The 18,497-nt window shown below is 38.5% G+C and overlaps 1 protein-coding gene across 1 annotated transcript in view; it reads left to right on the top strand.

The window, feature by feature from the left end:
* The window catches only part of LOC144199670 (uncharacterized), a 107,289-nt gene that overhangs the window by 40,636 nt on the left and 48,156 nt on the right, over positions 1–18,497 (top strand). The window contains exon 4 of the mRNA XM_077721481.1: positions 5,296–5,386. Within this exon, the coding sequence (XP_077577607.1) occupies positions 5,361–5,386 (26 nt within the window). The 5' untranslated portion in view covers positions 5,296–5,360. The remainder of the gene's footprint in view (positions 1–5,295; positions 5,387–18,497) is intronic.

Here is an 18,497-nt window from a genome sequence, read left to right as displayed (position 1 = left end):
CCTGGAACTGTATCAAGGTCTTTGTCTAGTGTGCGAAATCTGTGTCTGTGTTTTACCGGCATTTGTAGCAATCGGAACCTTTATACAAACTGAATTGTACTAGAAAATATTTCTTTGATAGTGGAGTATGTTATCATGTTAAATCAGTGGTTTATTTGTATGAGATTGGCGTCATGTGCATTGGCACAGTAGTGACCAATTGTTGTGGTTACATTAAAATTCCAGTTTCCAGACAGTTGTTTCGGAAGGTGGCACCGCTGCAGAATAATCAGCTGTATTTATGCTTGGCAGATAGAACATAATTTTTTTCCATGTATATGAACATTATTTTCTAGCTAGGTACAGTATTATACTTCAAATGAATGCCAAAGGTCTGTGCACAATAGAAGGAGCTGCATCATGTCAATGGATATTGGTGCATGAAATAAAAGATCCACCAACTTTGTAATTCTGTACATTCCATGCATAATCAGTATTTTATATACTGTTTTTGTTTGTGTACTGTAGAATCCTGTGACATACTCTTTTTTTCTGTAAGTACATCCAATTAGTAGAATGTTACAAATAATTTTAGGGGACATAAGGCAATTAATTGTACGTTCATTAATTTGCGTTGCCAAATATTGGAGTTACCAATGTTTGGGGTTACAGGCATGATCGCTGAAGGAATTTAATGTATTGATATGATGTTATAGTCCAGCCAAAAGGGAAATATGGTATAGGATGTAAGCATGATTGCATCTTCCAATCTTTCATTCTTTCATTTTCAACACCACTCATCCCTTTCAGGGTTGCGCTGTGCTGCAGCCTGTCCCAGCTGACATCGGAGCAAAGGTGGATTACACATTAAACTGGTCGCCAGTCAGGTGTCGGGTACACATAGAGACGGGCAACCATTTGAACTTACAATCACACCGCCACGGAGTGGGAATCGATCCCATGCTGCCCACACCGAGCTCCGAGCCATAGGTTGTAAAGGTTCACTTGCTTGACTTTGGTGCAGACAGGCCTGGGCTCGATTCCCTCGGCAGGCGGTAGGAATGTGAGTGCCAGTGGTCGTTTGTCTCGTTGTGTGCCGTATGGCTGACTGCGACCAGTTTAGGGTGTAGCCCGTTTGGTATGAAAGAATATTACTTAAGCAGGGTCTGCTACAAATGCTACACTTAATTTTAATGAGACAAAAATGACAATTTATAATAATGAACTGTTTCTAATCATCTATGGCAACTACAGTAACTCTTTTCTAAACAGTAGGCTTACGTCATTAATATACTAAGTATTTTTTATGCCTCTATTGGCCACTGCCTGTAGAAATGTGCCCTTGAACTCAGATATACATTGGTATGACATCTACAAAAGGCAATTAGTACTATATAAGTTGAAGTCCTATACACAAGGACATTTATCAAAGTGCCTTCAGCACAGTAGAGAGCAGAAGCAAGGAGTCATTTGTGTAGTTGAGAGTGCAAACACAGTAGGCAACGTATGGCACCAATAGAGATCTCCACCATTAAACTATTAAAAACAATAAACATCTGCTTACTGTCTACCACACATTACCATGATGTGTCACAGCATTTGCTAATTAAAAACTTCACAGAAGCTTTTGCCGCAGACACACACTTGTGCACACAAACACACATTTAAGAGTTTGAGAACATTAACAGAAACATATAAAGAAGTTGAAAAGTGCTGTCTTCTAACCTCCCACTGGGGTAATTTCAGCTCTTCTTTTTCAGTTTTTTTTTCTTATTCCACTCGAGCCAATCAGGAAAAAGATAATTGAGATTCAGTCATCAGAGGGCTGACTTGATTGGTTTGGACCTCTGTGGATCTGATAGGCCTTCTCGGGAACCACATCTCTCTTAAAAGACAAAGCAGTACTTTCATTTCTCTTCTAATGATTCTGCAGTTTGTTTACACTGGTTTATTATTTAATGCCACTTACTTTAATTATAGCCCTAGGTAGATGAACAGAGATTTAACCACAGAAACATTGTCTTCAAAATTTCTTAAACCGTCTTCTGAATTGTTAACCCACATGAAGGTCAAAGGGTGCCGAAGCCTATTTCATCTGACAATGGGCAGGGGGTGAGTTGCACCCTGAACCAGTAAACAGGAGAAAACCAATGCCGGCAGGGGGAGAACATGCAAACTCCACACAGAAAGACAGGAGCTGGGAGTGAAATGTGTTTTTTTCATTTTTTTCTCGCATTCACCTGCTGGTAAATTGGCTATCGGTGCATAGTAAGTGTGTATTTTTAAGACCTGTATAGGCACTTGGGATTACACAATTTGTGCAAATTTAAATTCCAGATTTGCATGTAACATGGACTCCAATTGGGATTGTGTCACTGTCTTTGCGGCGACGACCGTGTACAATTAGCCATGCTCAGTGCATCTCCTGCTTTGAGGTGTTTGCAAGCTGAGTTAAGAATAGGGACTCTAGTCATATCAGCGTCGTGAAGGCGTCACTGGCCCAAGTTGGAATGGATGTTTTCCCTCCCTGGGTGCTCCTTGGAGGATAAACAGGCCATACATAATTAAGAGGCACTCCACCTGCATTCTGAACAGCCGTCACCAGTGGTTAGAAAAGCGGCAAACGCAAGGCATGGCCGAGTTGGTGTGTGTTGAGGGCCACGTGGAGATCTGGGTTAAGCATCTACAAACATCTACATTGTACAAATGCACATTCAAAAAGTGCAAACGCATGCCGACGCCATATCTTATAAAATAGGAGATATTACCTAAATGGAATAAACATTAGAAATTCATGTTTCGCACCACCCACATCTGTAATGTGTCATCAAGAAAATGCAAATGGATATAGCAGTAAAGGAACCTGACATCGACTCGACACTAGAAAAAGTGTTTAACATTACTTAAGCAAAAACTTTGGACAAAATAATACATAAATATATATCATATTTAGACACATTTTTAAAGAGTTGTTATTAACTGCTAAAATGGGTGCTGTGGTCATATCGCGGTGGCATTACTTTTATTATTTACATTGTTTCAGCACTTGATGAAGCCAGAAGATGTATTTGCCATTAACTCCTTATTGCACATTTACCTGTCTTTTTTTGGACATTAGAAAAAAGAATCTCTTGAATTGAGTGTGTAGAGTTTGTATATATACAGTTCATGTTTCAGTACATTTGGAGTTTGGAGGAGTGTAGAAACCAGTGTAGAACTGCACTAAATTGTTTCCCATATTTCTGTAATTACAATCTCTATTATAGCCCGGGGCTGACACTACTGAGGAAAGTAAAGACAGACTGCAGTGTCTGTTATTTTCTTTCAAGGATATTGCAACTATTCTGGAGACAAATGTGTTCAGTGCAAGGCAGAATGAAAGTATGGAGAACTTGGGCAACCCACACTTCAAGTTGGGTTCATCTGTTATTTATTCTGTAATAAATCACCAATTAAATACACCATAAAGCACAAAGTAGAATTTTTTAGCATCTGACTTTGGCTCGAGTGTATGAATATGACACATTTATTTTAATCTGCCCTCTTTTATGCCATGTCTGATTTAAGTTGATTCAATATAAATGCGAATTGTTATAAGAGATGGCATGCATTGGAATCCAGGACAGTTGTCATGGGGACCAGGCTCATGGTAAAACACAACACTTGATTGTGCTGAGTATCTCTGGCAAAAAGAAAAGTAGTCCGGTTCCTTTGTGTTTTCTCTCTTCCATCTCTCTTCTCTTGTGTCTTCCCCCTCCTTTTCTTGCTTCTTTCTTTTTACCCCATCTTTCTCTCGCGCACCAGCTTTCCTCCGTCCTTCCTGCAATGCAATAAAATCGTATCACGGCTGAAGTCTAATTTAAAAATGTGGATGATGGACTAAAATCTGATAAAGAACAGTGACTTATCATACTGAAACCCACATTCAACGAGGAAAAATATAACTTTTCCGTCTGATTTTTAACTGGCCGAAAAACAATAATACTGAACCTCAACCCCTTTAGATGGTGTTCAAAAGATAGTATGAGTATAGATCACCTTACATGTGCAATCAACATGTTATTCATGTATTTATTTATTAACTTACTATTAAGTACCTATTTGTGTATAATGCCTTTCCTATTCCTGCATCCTCACCTTCTGCCTATTGCAACAAAGAAATTTCCCGATTACGGGATGAATAAAGTTATCCAATCCAATCCAAGGGTACACTTTGACATCATCACAAAAATGAAAGATTTAAATGAACTATCCCGTGTTCAAGAAAAAACTAGCCACCGGACATTTATATGGGTGGGCAATGCTTTAAAAATGCAGTTTTTGTTTTTTCTTGTTGTTTTCATTTGATTTTTTTTTAAAGACAATGTAGTTTGGTTAAATGGGCAAATAACTGTTTAAGAAAGGTCAATTGGCAAACGAGAACAAGTAAATTACAAAAGAAATTAGTAGACAAGAACTAGGCCCATTGTTAACTTGCGTATCTAATTCGTATTCTTTGTGGACTCTAAAAACATCATCAGTGTCACTGCCCATTTTGTTGAAAATGCATTGGTGCTGAATTGGGTAGACTTTACGGAGGTTGCTATTCCATAGTGCAGTTGAACTTGCATTACTTGGTATTGATAAACAACCACTGTACTTCGGTTGTCTAGAGTTTTTTTCTTTTCAAAACATCTTTCCAAGTCAAAAGTTCACAAGTGCCTTATTCGTTAATGAGAAACACCAGTGATCTACAAAGACACGAAAGCAACTCACAGCAAGAAAAAAAAAAACACAATCCGAACAAATATCATTAATAAGAGAGAAATGCTTAATTTTGGAAAGTTCACAACAAATGATAGGAAATATTTAGATTAAGGAGGACTTTTTGCCACAAGCAACACAATTTCATACAAAGGGTTTATTACAGACAAATCAGTTGCATATCAGACAATTTGTGTTGTTAGTTGGAAGCCACTGTTTTATTTGAGGCTGTTTGGAGTGAATGCTCCAGATTGCAGCTTTTACAATAACAACACATCAATGTTTAATAGTCTGCATTGGGGAGATAAGGCTTGTGATACTCATACTAACTTTTAAGTGAGGACACTCTGCATGTCAGTGAGTAGGTCGAAACAGCAGGCAAGGGAACCACCGAGGAAATCATTGATATATGGACGTATCTATACAATAAAGAAAATGTTATCTTTATAAATCCAATTCCAATAATGATGGGTTACTTTCACAAACACCCTCCTTGTGAAATTGCTATTTCTGGGCATCCCTGAGCTGATTGCCAATCTTGTTTCGTAACAATGTGATGCATCTTGCCAACAGGGACACTGATAAGACAACTGAGGCTCTGTTGCCAAGTTCTCAAACAACGCACAACAGGACCTGACATGAAACAATCAGCTCCAATTGGCATGTGAGTTTTTTTCCCTTTTTCCTTGTTGTACTTAAAATAAATCAATTATATGTATGGTGCCAGCAAAAAGGAAATCTTCCAAGGCCGTGGGCCCATTTTCTGGTTCAAGGCTGTTGGTGCTATTACAAAACACAGCTCATTTGGATACAAAACCCAAACAAGGACGCTGTATTTCCATAAAAATGAATAATGTGCATAATAGCTAGTGTTTTCAGTTCAGTCAGGTTAGAAGCAAATTGGATGTTATTTCTTGTAAATTCTGCAATCAGCATTTTGAGACAGTGCCCAGTTCGGGTTGAAAAGATAAGCAATCAAACCTTAGTTTATTTTTCAGACTTTAAGCAGCATCTTTTTTTTCTTTCCCTTTGAGCCCCGCAGCTTTAATAATGAAGCATCTTATTTATGGATTTTTGAGGGCTAACGATCTTCATGCTTTCTTGTTATAAACCTAACATCTTCATTGCGGAGACTACTTGGGTAACCATTCCATTATCCAACAATACTCTGAGTACCAGCAAAGCTGTAACATTATCCAGCAACACTCTGAATATCATAACGACTGTTCCATCCTCTAACAATTTGACTTACAGACTTGTAGCGGTGTGCACTTGTCCTGCTTTGTTGAATGTTCCCTAAGGTTTGTCCTACTGGTATAATTCTTAAGGCTAGATTTGAGAGGAGGCGAGCTAATTACGGGCACATGCCGATTTGTCAAGAGAACACCCATAGTTCCACTAGAAAAAAATGATTTAAGACAAACCATGGGTTTTTAAGGCATGCAATATTTTTATGTTTTAAATGATATCCACTGTTGGCCACAGCATGGCTCTCGGTTTCTAGTCTCAACTAATATAGGTGTGTAATTCAATTGCCAAAATCCTTGATTGCTTTAATTCAATAAGTCAGGCCAATGCATTTTCCCTTCTCTCCTAAGTAAATATATATTTATTCTACTGGGTGGCATTGTGGTTCTCGTTGTGAAAGTTGAGTTATATTTCATTGATGTTGAATAGTATTTAGTCGGCGTACTAAATGAAGTGTCTCTTCAAGTTCTTCACTGTAGAATCTCCTGGTAGGAAATGCTTAGTATTGGCACTGAATAAAGTAGGATAGTGCCTTTGAAATCATGGAGGCAATTAAGAATACTTGTAGCATTCTCATCTTCACAAGTGTTGACTCTCACTCGAGAAATAACCAGTGAGACGCCTTCAGATGTGGACCTTTTCTAAGATCACCATGAGGCAGCAAAACCTTTTGTATCCCGCTACTCTACCCTCGACATTCTTTTCCAGTCCTCTCAACTCGTGGCCTCTTTTCTCGTTTGTACCACTTTCCGCCTTCGCTCTGTCTGCCTCCTTTCTCTCTTCTCACTTACAGCTCTGCCTCGTTCCTCCTTTTTCTCCTGCTTGTCTTCTAATCCCTCCTCTCCACCCTAATTTAAACTCTTTGAAGCCTTCAATAAAGCTCCATAATAAGCTTCTCCCTCTCCAGGCAAGACAAGGGAGAAGCCTCCCAGTTGCATTCTAACTGCACGTGTGTGTATTTGTGCGCCAACGTGTCTGTGTGTGTTTATTAGCATCGCAACTTGTCAGCTTTTAGGTCTGGGTCTTCTATGTGGCGCGCATGCGTGAGAGTCTGTGCGCGTGCGGGAACACAAATGCTGAGCGGAAAGCCGATAGGGGAGCAGAGGAGCTTATTGTGGAACTCATCAGAATTGGAGTCCACTGCAGATTTAACTGCTTAAGTAGGTTATAGATACAAAGTGCTCAGCAACAGTTTGAGTGCATGCACTTATTATTGATTAGATTAGTGGAGGTGAATTACATTGAATTGAAATGTAGCCGGTCAAATAATGTAAGATGGTGACAATTTGGCCACGACAGAGATGTCTACTGGTGAGGTGGAATTGTGTGAATAAGTTTGAAACGCCCAAATTTTGCTTTTATTTACTCTATTAATAGCATGAGAACGAACAGAGTGAGACATGTAAGCTGTATGGTCATCAAAATTGCCTATTAATTTAAAATGTGTTGTGAAAGGTCGTGGAACCTCTAAAGTGGAACATTTGTGAGGTATTATATTATTTATTTATTTTTTAATTGAGACATCATTTTTAAAAGAAAAAAAAGCTTCTACGATGATAGAGATAAAAAACCGGGGACGCCACTCGTCAATATCTTGCCATGTGAAGCAGCTGCTGAATCTTTTTAATGTACTGTTTTTTACACTTGTGACTCGCATCACATTTCAAACCGGCATTTTGACCTATTTGAAGCCTTTCCGTATTATAATTTGCCGTTTCTGTCCACTAAAATTAATGTGATCTTTCCCATGTTAATTTAGTTCATGTCTTTTTAAATCACTTGAACCAGTGGCTGGACTTTGCTCCCCCGAAGGAGTCCAGTTCTTGTCATTTCAATTCTTCCAGGCAGTGTATACTGGTCACAATGGGAGAACCCATCGATGTTTTTTTTGTTTTTGTTTTGCTTGTAGAAACATTTGATTAAATGTATACTTCTAAATTGAAGTAGATCATATAGCTGGCCAGGATCTGTCCAGTAGACTGGTATTTGGTTCAAGTTATTGTCTGAGTATACATTGATTGTCGCAGTGGGGAAGAGGCTTGTAAACAGCGGTGTTTGGAAAGATTTCAGGACTGTTTTTCAGAATTTAGATCACTAGGGGAAAATTGGTGGATATATGTTAGGGTTAGAGGTATGGTTGACTTGATCTTAAATTTCTGGTCTCACCTTATTGTGTCGAGTTTGTATGTTCTCCTTGCGCCATTGTGGGTTTTTGTCTGGGTGGGAAAAAAACTATCCCCTTATAATCTTTTAGCAGAATTAAACGAAAATGGAGCATCAGTAAGCCTGAGGATAGAGAAAAATATCCTCTGACGGAGTTTGTTGCGTGATATCCACGCGATAGCTCTGACTCCATCATAAATTGGTAAAGGAAGCATTACATCTGTGAGGTGACATTTTGAGATTTCAAGATGAAGAGCTTGTTTACTGTCACTCTTTCATAAGGGGAATTTGTCATGTCCGTACAGCGCACAATGCCAAGCTTTTGGAGCTGCTAAAGATTAGAGCCTTATAACACAAATTGACCACATAACACACAGCTCGATGGGTTTATTTTCATGATGATAGTTATCAGTAGGAGACACCCACTGGCTTTAACAAAGGTCTATTTGCTAGTCATTAACTTTGCTGAACTATTTACATCAATTAGTGAGATTATCTAGACACAAAAACACAATTGTGCGTAACAACATCAACACACTGGTAAATATGATACCCCCAACACTCACACACACACTTGAATTGTTAACATGGACACAGACTTTCACTTCTATTTTAGCAATCTTCTGTTGTGCTAAGAGACATGTGGATGGGGTGGGGGAAACGTCTCTCAAGGTAGACATATTTAAACTAGATGTACACGACGGCACAACAAACACGGAGAAATAGGAACAGAAGGATGTGAGAAAGTGTGGAAGGAATGTACATGGCAGGAGTTTGAACTTCCTGAAATATGCATCAGGCAGGTTGTAACAGTATCAAATATAAAAGAGATGAACCGTGACAGCTAGAACAGCAAGCCCACGGGCAATAAGGAGAGGTTCTGCCATCTACATGTGAATTTGTTGTCTTGAGGCCATCTATTTGATGCAATGGAGAACAAGATTTACTTCCATTCAGAGCTGTGCTGAATCGATATTTTACAAGATCAAGATGTTGCATACATTTTTCCCAAACAAATTAACAATAGAGATGCAAATCTTGCAATAGTTTGAGTGCAAATTTGGAAGTAAATCAACATAAATCAACATTTTTTTTGTTTCTTAAAGATGATGTAGTTTCAAAACTCTGGTGATAACTTTATCCACCCATCCATTCTCAATTCTGCTTAATTGACCCAAATTCCAAGTGATATTAAGATAATCCCAGTAGTCTGAGTTTTAGGACGAGGTACACTCTGGACTGGTCATTAGCCCGAGTAAAACAAACCATTAGGACTCACCTTCCAAGCAGCATTATGTAACTGCATATGAATTAAGCCCAATTATTTTTCTATACAGTTCCATTGTTTTCTTTTTGTATAATTTTTATCTTAAACAATGATGTTTATAATCACAAAGCTGTGGTATTTGCAGGGCAGTTAACTGCATTAGCCAGTCAACAATCTAAAGTATACCGCACTGGGTGTTTTTATCTCTCTTATTTTTGAACTGAATGGACCCAGAGTCTTGCTACTTCCTGGTGTTTGTTATTGTAATATAGAAATTATTGCCAGCCAGTGAAGTTATGAACTGTGAAGAGAAAAGGGTCCAGTGGGCTCCACAAAACAACCCTTAATGTGGCACATTCTGCAGGCAAAGAAAGATGACACTAGCACAAATTGGCGCTTTCAATGCAATCGTATTGTATGTCTGTTTACCTATTGCTGGAGTTTCTGTTCAGCAATAGACACATTATACTTTCTAGAGAATCTGCATGTCAGCACAATATGAGGAGGAATAAAAGCATCCGTCACAGCTTGTCAGCATCTTATCAGGAGCTTTGTGTATCTGGCAAAGGGGAAACAATCAGTTTGCCGACCAACTCAATCCAATAACAAGAACAGAATTTAAGCTTTCTATATTCTCTTCTGCGTTGTGAAGTTGATGAAGTGAAAAAAAAAGGCTTTTAATTGTTTTCCAAAAACAAAACAAAAACACACACACACAAAAATGACGGAGTGGATGGAAAAATAATTGGACACATTTCCAGTGTTGTGTTCTCCAAGACGGTGACGCATCATTTTGCTGCCAATATTGGAAGTTGTTCAATAGAGGAACTCTGGCTGACTTAAACACGTTTTCACTTTGCATTGTAGATATTGACTGTAGGTGGTCCTGATAATATGGTTAGAGGATGGCAAACTAAAGCTGCGAAAAACTCAAGATTAATAGACAGCTCTCTTCTCTGTGACTAAGAAGTTTATCATATATTAGGAACACACACTCCGTTTCAAACATTCATTTGTGATCTAATCTGTATATGCATTGGTTATCAATCTCACTGTCAGACTGCAAAATCGATTTCCTAAAATAATACATTTTTTTTCTATAAAGTTAGATTCGAACGCAGTATATAACCATCATAAACTTAACTTTACTGGCAATTATATAAGGAACATTTAATATCTATATTTGCCATACAATTTAAACTAAAAACAATGAACTCTATACCCCAAAAATAAGGGAAGTGATATACTTAATATGGTTTCCAACGACTTGTCAGTTTGTCAAACGCTTATAGAGGGAATTGATATACAGTATCGAGTGTGAATTTCTTTTAAAAAAAAACATCTTAAATAGGTTGCATTTACAGTTATCATCATTGATCGGCAAGGAAGCGTTGGTACACGACAATAACATTTTGATCTCTGCCCTCTGTTGATTTCCTTAGCTAGGCTCTCATGAATTTCGCATGTCCCCAGTAAGCTTTAGTGTGAATGGAGAGTGGATTTTCACCTTCGTTCCCTGCCGTTCTCACACATGTTGATAGTCTAATGCCAGAAATCTCAACATAAATAATTGCTGAGCTTTGTCTGTGGCCTGTAAAAAAGATAGAGATCTTTGAGCAAAAAACCTTGAACACCCTTGCAGTAAGTCATGTTTGATACCTTTCCACGAATGTGGTATGTTAGAAGTGCAATCAGTGGATGGAAACTCTTTGTCTGTGGAACAAAAAGCTGCACCTGCACCAGCACTCCATGACCGCTTTGCCCACCCCTGAATTATAACACTAACAACAAAGTAGATGGTGGGGGGTTGGCTCATTGAAAAGTCAATCTTGGAGCAAAAAGGTGTGAACAACCCTGGTGTACAGTCAGTGGTAAGATCCCACTACAAAATAAAAATAATAAATAACTAGTTAAAACAGAAAGGAATCCTTTCTAGTTGCTTGGTGCAGAAGCCATGGTTATTTTCTTACGAACTTTAGGGAATGGACTTGGAAGCGGATGACTAAGAAAATGTTTATTTTCAAAGAGGACTGTACCTGGACCTGTGTTTACAAATGATCACCAGTATTGTGTAAATGAATGGCAGTGGCGGTGGTAGGTGGCGGTCACAGAGACAGAGACGTTTTGCTAATTGCGTTCCGCCCTGCTGTGGCTGGAAATGAGATCCTGAAATAATGACTTCCTGGTTCTATTTTCAGCCCAGGTCAGTGGCGGAGGAGTACGCCACACTGTTAAAGGTGTTACACGACTTGCTGTGTTTGACCCTCCACCTGCTGTGTACTCTACACTCAAATATTCGTGTGCTTCCAGATACAGATATCTGTTAGAATGTGGCTATCAGGTGTGTGTCTGTGTGCTGTATAAATGTCGGTGACCTTGGGCAGGTATATTAAAGAACCAATGTTAAATTTTCCCCTTTTGCAACAAATATAAATGCTGGTCAAACTACTTTTATAGTTGGTGCCCTTTTCTGCTCTAGCTGTACTCAGACGTGTGTGTACACATGATGCGCACAGTGAAGTAAATAGGCATTATGAGTATGCAGCATTTACACACACTGGCATAAATAATATTCTCAAATGTTCTCACACTATATTATTGTGTATGTTGGTAACAAAGTGTTGTGTTTTTGCATCATTTATCTGACTGACACCATATCTTCCATGCATGTGCGCCTGTTAACGCATGTGCCTGCGTTGCTGTAAGGGGCCTACTTTCTCCCCTGCAGGCTTGTTTGAATCAATAGAGATGGAAAGTGCTGAAATAGCAGCCACACACTCACACAAGCACACGCAGAAGGGTGAGTCACTGGAGCTGAAAACATGACCAAGTGCTGACTTTTGAAAGGAGGGAAAAAGAAAGAAGCAGAATCACAATCTATAATATCAAATAAGATATAAAGAATATATTTTGGCTTAAATTTCACTCATTATTAGAAGACGTCTTGCACCGATATTATTTTTTTGAAACCGGTTATTGATTCTGACACCTGGATGTATGGCACCAATACCATGAGTTTCTTTTTTTCCCTTTTAAATCTTTTATGCTAAATGACTGCATACTCAATTGACTGTAAAGTAGAGCCTATCATTGCACGTCAGACATGCATTTGAAGTGAGTTAGTTCACTGTCATGCTTTTTAAATGGATTGGGCGTCTTCTAGTGATAAAGTAATTGGTGGGAGGGTGCATCTTGGCCAAATGAAGAACAACATATATTCTTTATACGCTGGTGTGCTTAGTTGGCAGCTATCATTGAGCAAAAACCACATCAGGAAAAGTACATATTGCACAGTATCCGTACATAATTAATTAGTACCGCCCATTACCAGTGACCTCACTTTAGTGCGTTATTTATTGTGAAGCATACACAAAATTGCATGCACTTCTTCATACATGTTGTGCAGTTGAATAATATCCAATCATTACATTGATTAATGTTCAATAGAATATTGCATTAGAATGTTGAACCGCACCTCTCACCAATAGCCCCTTTTCTTGCGACTCTTAAGGACAACTGCTATACAAAATGGACGGATCGATAACTAATTTACAAGTGTTTAGATGTTATTTGTTGCACTTGGTATACCTTGGATTATTTGTCTGAACATTTATATTCAGTACAGGCAGGTTTATTTTTCCCGAAATGCCTTGAATAGTTTGACTTGTATGTGTTACGATCTGTTTTAAAGGCTATTTCTTACCTCCTTATATGTTGCGTTGTATGGTTTAAGGGGCAGAAGCATTCCTGCCGCTAATAATTATATGAATTATTTGGCTCTAAATATATATTTGCTTTTGTGCCAGAAATTATGATCAATTACCTCCTAATGATACCTCAGTTTAGGTCTCTAATTGTATTGCTGTTTCTTGTGTTTGTAGATTCAACATACATTACTATTATTCAAATAGTCATAGACAACATATTCTATCATGATAAAGATATCCCTACAAAATAAATTAGGTGAAGAAAAATATCCCTTCAGAATAGAGCACCTATATTATACTCCCATTAAAATGATAGGCAATCAGCTTTTAGTTTCTAGTTAAATCACCCTGCGCTCTATATTTTATTTTATTTTATCTATCTCCAATGTAACAATCCCATCCACCATTACTCCAATTCAACAGGTCCGAACTGAACTCAAGCAACAAGAGTCTCACTCAACAGTGTGCATGCGTATGTTGTTTTCATGTGTGTGTGCATGTGTGTGTCAAAGCTATTAAACATTCACCGGCTCACTCGACTGCTGCTGCTGCTGTTGCTGTTAGGCTTCCAATCTGGGTCAAGTCTCATTCCTCTCCCCCCTGAGCTACCTCCATCCCTCCATCCTCCTCTCTCCCTCACTCCCCTGTTTCTGTCGTTCTCTTTCGGCTCAGCTCCCCAAGTGCTTTCTCTCTTCCGCTCTCTCGTTCTGTCGTTTGCCTTTTAATCTCATTTCCTATTCTCCTCCCACATTCCTTCTTTTCTTCCCTGCTCTCTCTCGCTTTCTCTCTTTTTCTCTTTTTCTTTCTCTCTCTCTCGCTGTCTGGTTCACTCTTTCCCTCTCACGGAGGGAGTATTTGCTTAGCTACACAGCTCGCAGGCAGACCCGTGCTCCCATCCATTCTCCAAGTCAAATAAAGAGGCCTATAAATTTTTGAGGAATGATGAATAATTACTGCTAGTTCTAAGTGTGCATGCGTGCGTGTGCATGACCCCAATAGGCAATAATCGTTCGCATGTTGTTTTCATCTCTCATTTAGAAAAAGCAAACAAGACCAGTAGAGCACCATGACATGATAATATTGGTGTCATGGCTTAGGATTTTGGTATCATCCATCACCTGCTTGGCCACCCTCTGACTTGTGTCCATACGTGTGCAAGTCAGCCATGCAAGACTTGCTATTACTCATAATGACAAGCCTCCCTCTTTTGTTTTCTTGTTTTTTGGGATACTGCACACAAAATATGCCCAATATGTGGGAACATATGTAATGATTTAATGAAAAAGAAGGTGAACTTTTTGGATATCATTCCAAATAATTTAATTTCAGCAATCATAATAATGCGCCCCCTCCCTGAACTGTTACCTTATAATGGTGGAGGTTCTTTGCTGTTCCAGTGATCCAAGGGAGACATTTGTGTTGGGGTTTGTGCCCAAGATAAAATCAACCATGGCAAACAGGTCAAAGGTGAGAAATGATACCATCTACAGCTTAAATGACCCACTATCTTCATCAAAAGTATCAAATTCCCATTTCCGCATCTATTATCCTACATCATCTTCCTGGTCTAAGTAGGCAGGAAATCCAAAGGCAGGGGAGTATGGAGATAAGTAATCCAGACAGAAAGATGCAGAACTCAAAAGTGCTTATTTACAAAAATTCTCCAACAAAACCACTCAAAACAACACAAATAGGCAGGGGAGCAAATCAAAAATCTCAACAGGAAAAGGAAAGATGACAAAACTGCTAATACTGAAGAAAAACTGGGATCTCATATAAACAGATAGGGTAAGGAGACAAGACTTAACATAAGAAGGTCAAGTGAAAACTGATTGGACACAAATAAAAGGAGCAGAAGCCAAACCAACATTCTAACTAAAAGCGTGATTATGTTAATTCGTACTTTGTTCCATGGCTTTCCTGATTGAATTAAAACGTTAGATTGATAAGGCAATATGATTCAATGTGCACTTCAATAGTTTTATATGGTTGTGGTACCATTTTTGGCCAACAGTCTTATATATTGCTCCTTTAGATAGATAATAATTCATTTTCACACTTATTTTCAAAAGGACAAAAGCCTTAAAGTTTAGCAATCACTTATCATCTATTGGGTATAACTACATTAGGTATACAACCTTGAACTATTTGATAGGTTTGTATTTATGACATGTTTTGTCAGTGTCTTGCAACATTGATGAATGTCTATGATCGTCATAATTCACTTGCTTATTGGAATGCATGAGAAAACCCAGTGGCTGCCTATTGGGATACATTTTGTTTCTCTAAAGCCATGCCTTTCTAATTTCATTTTAAAGTAAAAGCATGAATGTCATTTTCATAGCACACTTGCTTGTAGTAGTGTTGATGATGGCACCTATTTTCATGATTGGTAATCATGTTAGAGCGGCTAAGACAGCTGTAGTACTCACATTAAAAGGTAATATAATATTTCTACTAGTTTTATTCAGTTCTGTCACATAAAATGTACAGACCACTCATTCATTCGTCATCTGGAGATGTAGTGTGCTGGAGCCTGTCTTTGCTGGACTTCTGATTGGTTACTGAATATTAGGCATAGTAGAAGTATTTGTTTTATTCAATATACCTGTATTAGCGCTGTAACATGCACTTTCATTCCATAAGACAAAGTAACCGGAGTGGTATTATTACAAGTAAGGGTTGCAAATCTCAGTGGGAAAAAAACACCATGTTTTTACTCTTGTCATACACTTTTGACTCGGATCATCCAACAGTTTTCAGAAGCCTTTAAAGATAGTGCCAACCACAGAGACTGAAACAGAATTAGGAATACACATCTGTAAGCTTTTAACCATATATCAGGTTAACGGGCCTATTTTCATATCCACTAGGAAAGGAAGGGCCGCGGCACAGAGTACAAAATAGAATGAGAAATGTGGTAGTCCCACACAGAGAAACTGAGAAGGATTTTCTCTAAATGTAATATTCTTATGCACTTCAATCCCAGCAGTGCCATCAGACCAAAACAAGTCTACCACCAAGCACAAAGTACCCGGAAGAAAGCTCAGTTAAGTGCTTTGTTGAAAGAAGTGCAGTGAACTCTCCTTTGGAGAGACCAAGCAACAGCTACACAAACAGGAGAAGAGAGCAACCTCTTTGAGTCTCGTGTTTGCAGTCAATTTGAATCTCAAAGATTAAGGACGTTCCTTGAAGGACAGTAGTGTCAAAATTCTGGACAGAAAAGGCCAATGGTTTCAGAGTGGACTGAAGCCAAGCATCTTTTTCACACCAATAGATAAAGACGTTCACATACTTGTTTATGACTTCTGACTCATTTCTCTATCCACAATCAATTAATTTGGTCAACAATTAGCACTACATATTTCCTTATTTTCAAGAGCAAACTATGAATTAAATTGCACCATAAAAATCATATTTTGAGTATCTGAAAAACAATGAACACTGTACAAATATGAATGTTAGCAGCACACAAAGACTATAAAAATCTCATTATGACTACTGGGAAAAGAATACCAGTTAAACAAAACCAATCCTCTGAGGTTTCAGGCCCGTTGCCAACCAAACTAGAAGTGGCTGCTATTTTTAAAATGTGTTGTAGCTCTTTGCAGCTTTGACATCCTTTTCAACAAATCTCTTGCAGAAGGGGCAATGCTGTTGGGATTTCATTCAGTGTCTATGCCCGTTGCTCCTGAAAATATTCTCGCGTAAATGCTTTTCCCTGGGAACGTAGCTGTTTTCTGACAAGTATTAGCATGCTCATCTGCCGGCCGACTGTTGTGGCCATCAAAGGAGATCTAAAAGTTCCATGCGTGTATGGCAGTAAACTTCAAGAAATGCTTATTCTGAAATGATGAAATAACCTACAGAACAATCCACACCTCCTCCAGAGTTGTGAACAACACTTGTTGATGCTTCAGATGACAGCGTCATATCTCTATGAATAGCCTGGAATGTGGTGTAAATGTTCACACCCATGTCCTTTATATCTCATTTGTTCCACTATTTTGCACAAGAGTAGGAATTGAAGAATCAGAGATCATGTAAATGCTGTCATGTCCTGGTTTAATTCTAAATGATCTCAACACGTAATTTTAAAATATTCTTGGCGATTGATTCATTGAATGGTCAATCTTTACCAATACAAAGCTTTCACCAACTTGTATTATTCCCGATAGCACTTTCTGAATACTGTTCTAGCCAGAGGTGATGGTACAAAGCCATTATCCCTGATCTCATATGGCAGGGGTGGCCAACTCCGGTCCTCGAGAGCCCCTATCTAGTCTGTTTTCATGTTTCCCTCCACCAACACACCTGAATCCAAAAATCCGCATCGGTATCAAGCTTCTGGACAGCTTGCTGGTGAGTTGATCATTCGATTCAGGTGTGGCAGAGGAGGGAGATATAGAAAACAGATCGGATAGCAGCTCTCGAGGACTGGAGTTGGCCACCCCCTGTCATATGGCATTTGATATATTTCCATTTTGTCACCAATACATATTTAACGCTTAGTGTATTTATGTATCAAAGATTTAATCCGCTCGTCATGTCTTCACGGCCTGCCATCATGTTTGTGACTTCTTGACACCCAGCCTGCTCTCTAAATGCCAAAAATGTAAATATAGATCCATCTATAACAAACAACTGCTAACAGCCGTGGACTATTTGAAGTTGCCATTGAAGCAAGTGTAGATCTTTTTTTGGAATGTGAAACAAAGAGTAGACTGAGGAAACCTGTGCAGACATAAAGAAAACACAGTGAGGTTTGAGCAGAGAATAATTAAAACCCAAGACCTCCTAAAAATGTGGCATATTTTTATAGTATTTATTTGATTTTCCCTTTATTATTTTATCTTATTTACTTCTTAAAGCCTTTTAAATGTACTTGAATCGAACATTAACATTTTCATTTTCAAAAAAGTAAACTTAATCAGAATTAAAGGCACCCTGTTTTAAAGTTGTGAATATAAAATATAAGATACTTATTTGGAGGACATTGCCAACAGAGGTTACACTCAGTAAGTTCAAGTCATTTGAACTGTTTGTTATATGTGCTTATTAAGTATTAAATATATAAATAAAAGTGAGCTTGAGTGAACCCAAAGGGAAACCGCTGGGAAAAGGTCATATCGTTATTAGATTGCTGTTCCCTCATCCTGCACTGATCACATACAAGTGGTGGTCATCACCATGACATCACATTATTACACATCTTTGCCCTTTCACGCCCCACGTGACCCCGATTTAATGTAATTTTCTCTTGAGTGTCTGTCTACTTTTCGCCCATGTCCTCTAATCCACTGGTGATAGCGCTGTATAAGTACACTCTAAATTTACATCTTTACGCCAGTCTTAAAAAGGTGACTGCTGATGAGGCATGGAAACATATA

The sequence above is a fragment of the Stigmatopora nigra genome, chromosome 7, assembly GCF_051989575.1.
Source record: "Stigmatopora nigra isolate UIUO_SnigA chromosome 7, RoL_Snig_1.1, whole genome shotgun sequence".
Taxonomy (NCBI): domain Eukaryota; kingdom Metazoa; phylum Chordata; class Actinopteri; order Syngnathiformes; family Syngnathidae; genus Stigmatopora; species Stigmatopora nigra.
Note: the sequence above shows the minus strand (reverse complement) of the source record. Positions and strands in the feature narration are given on the sequence as shown.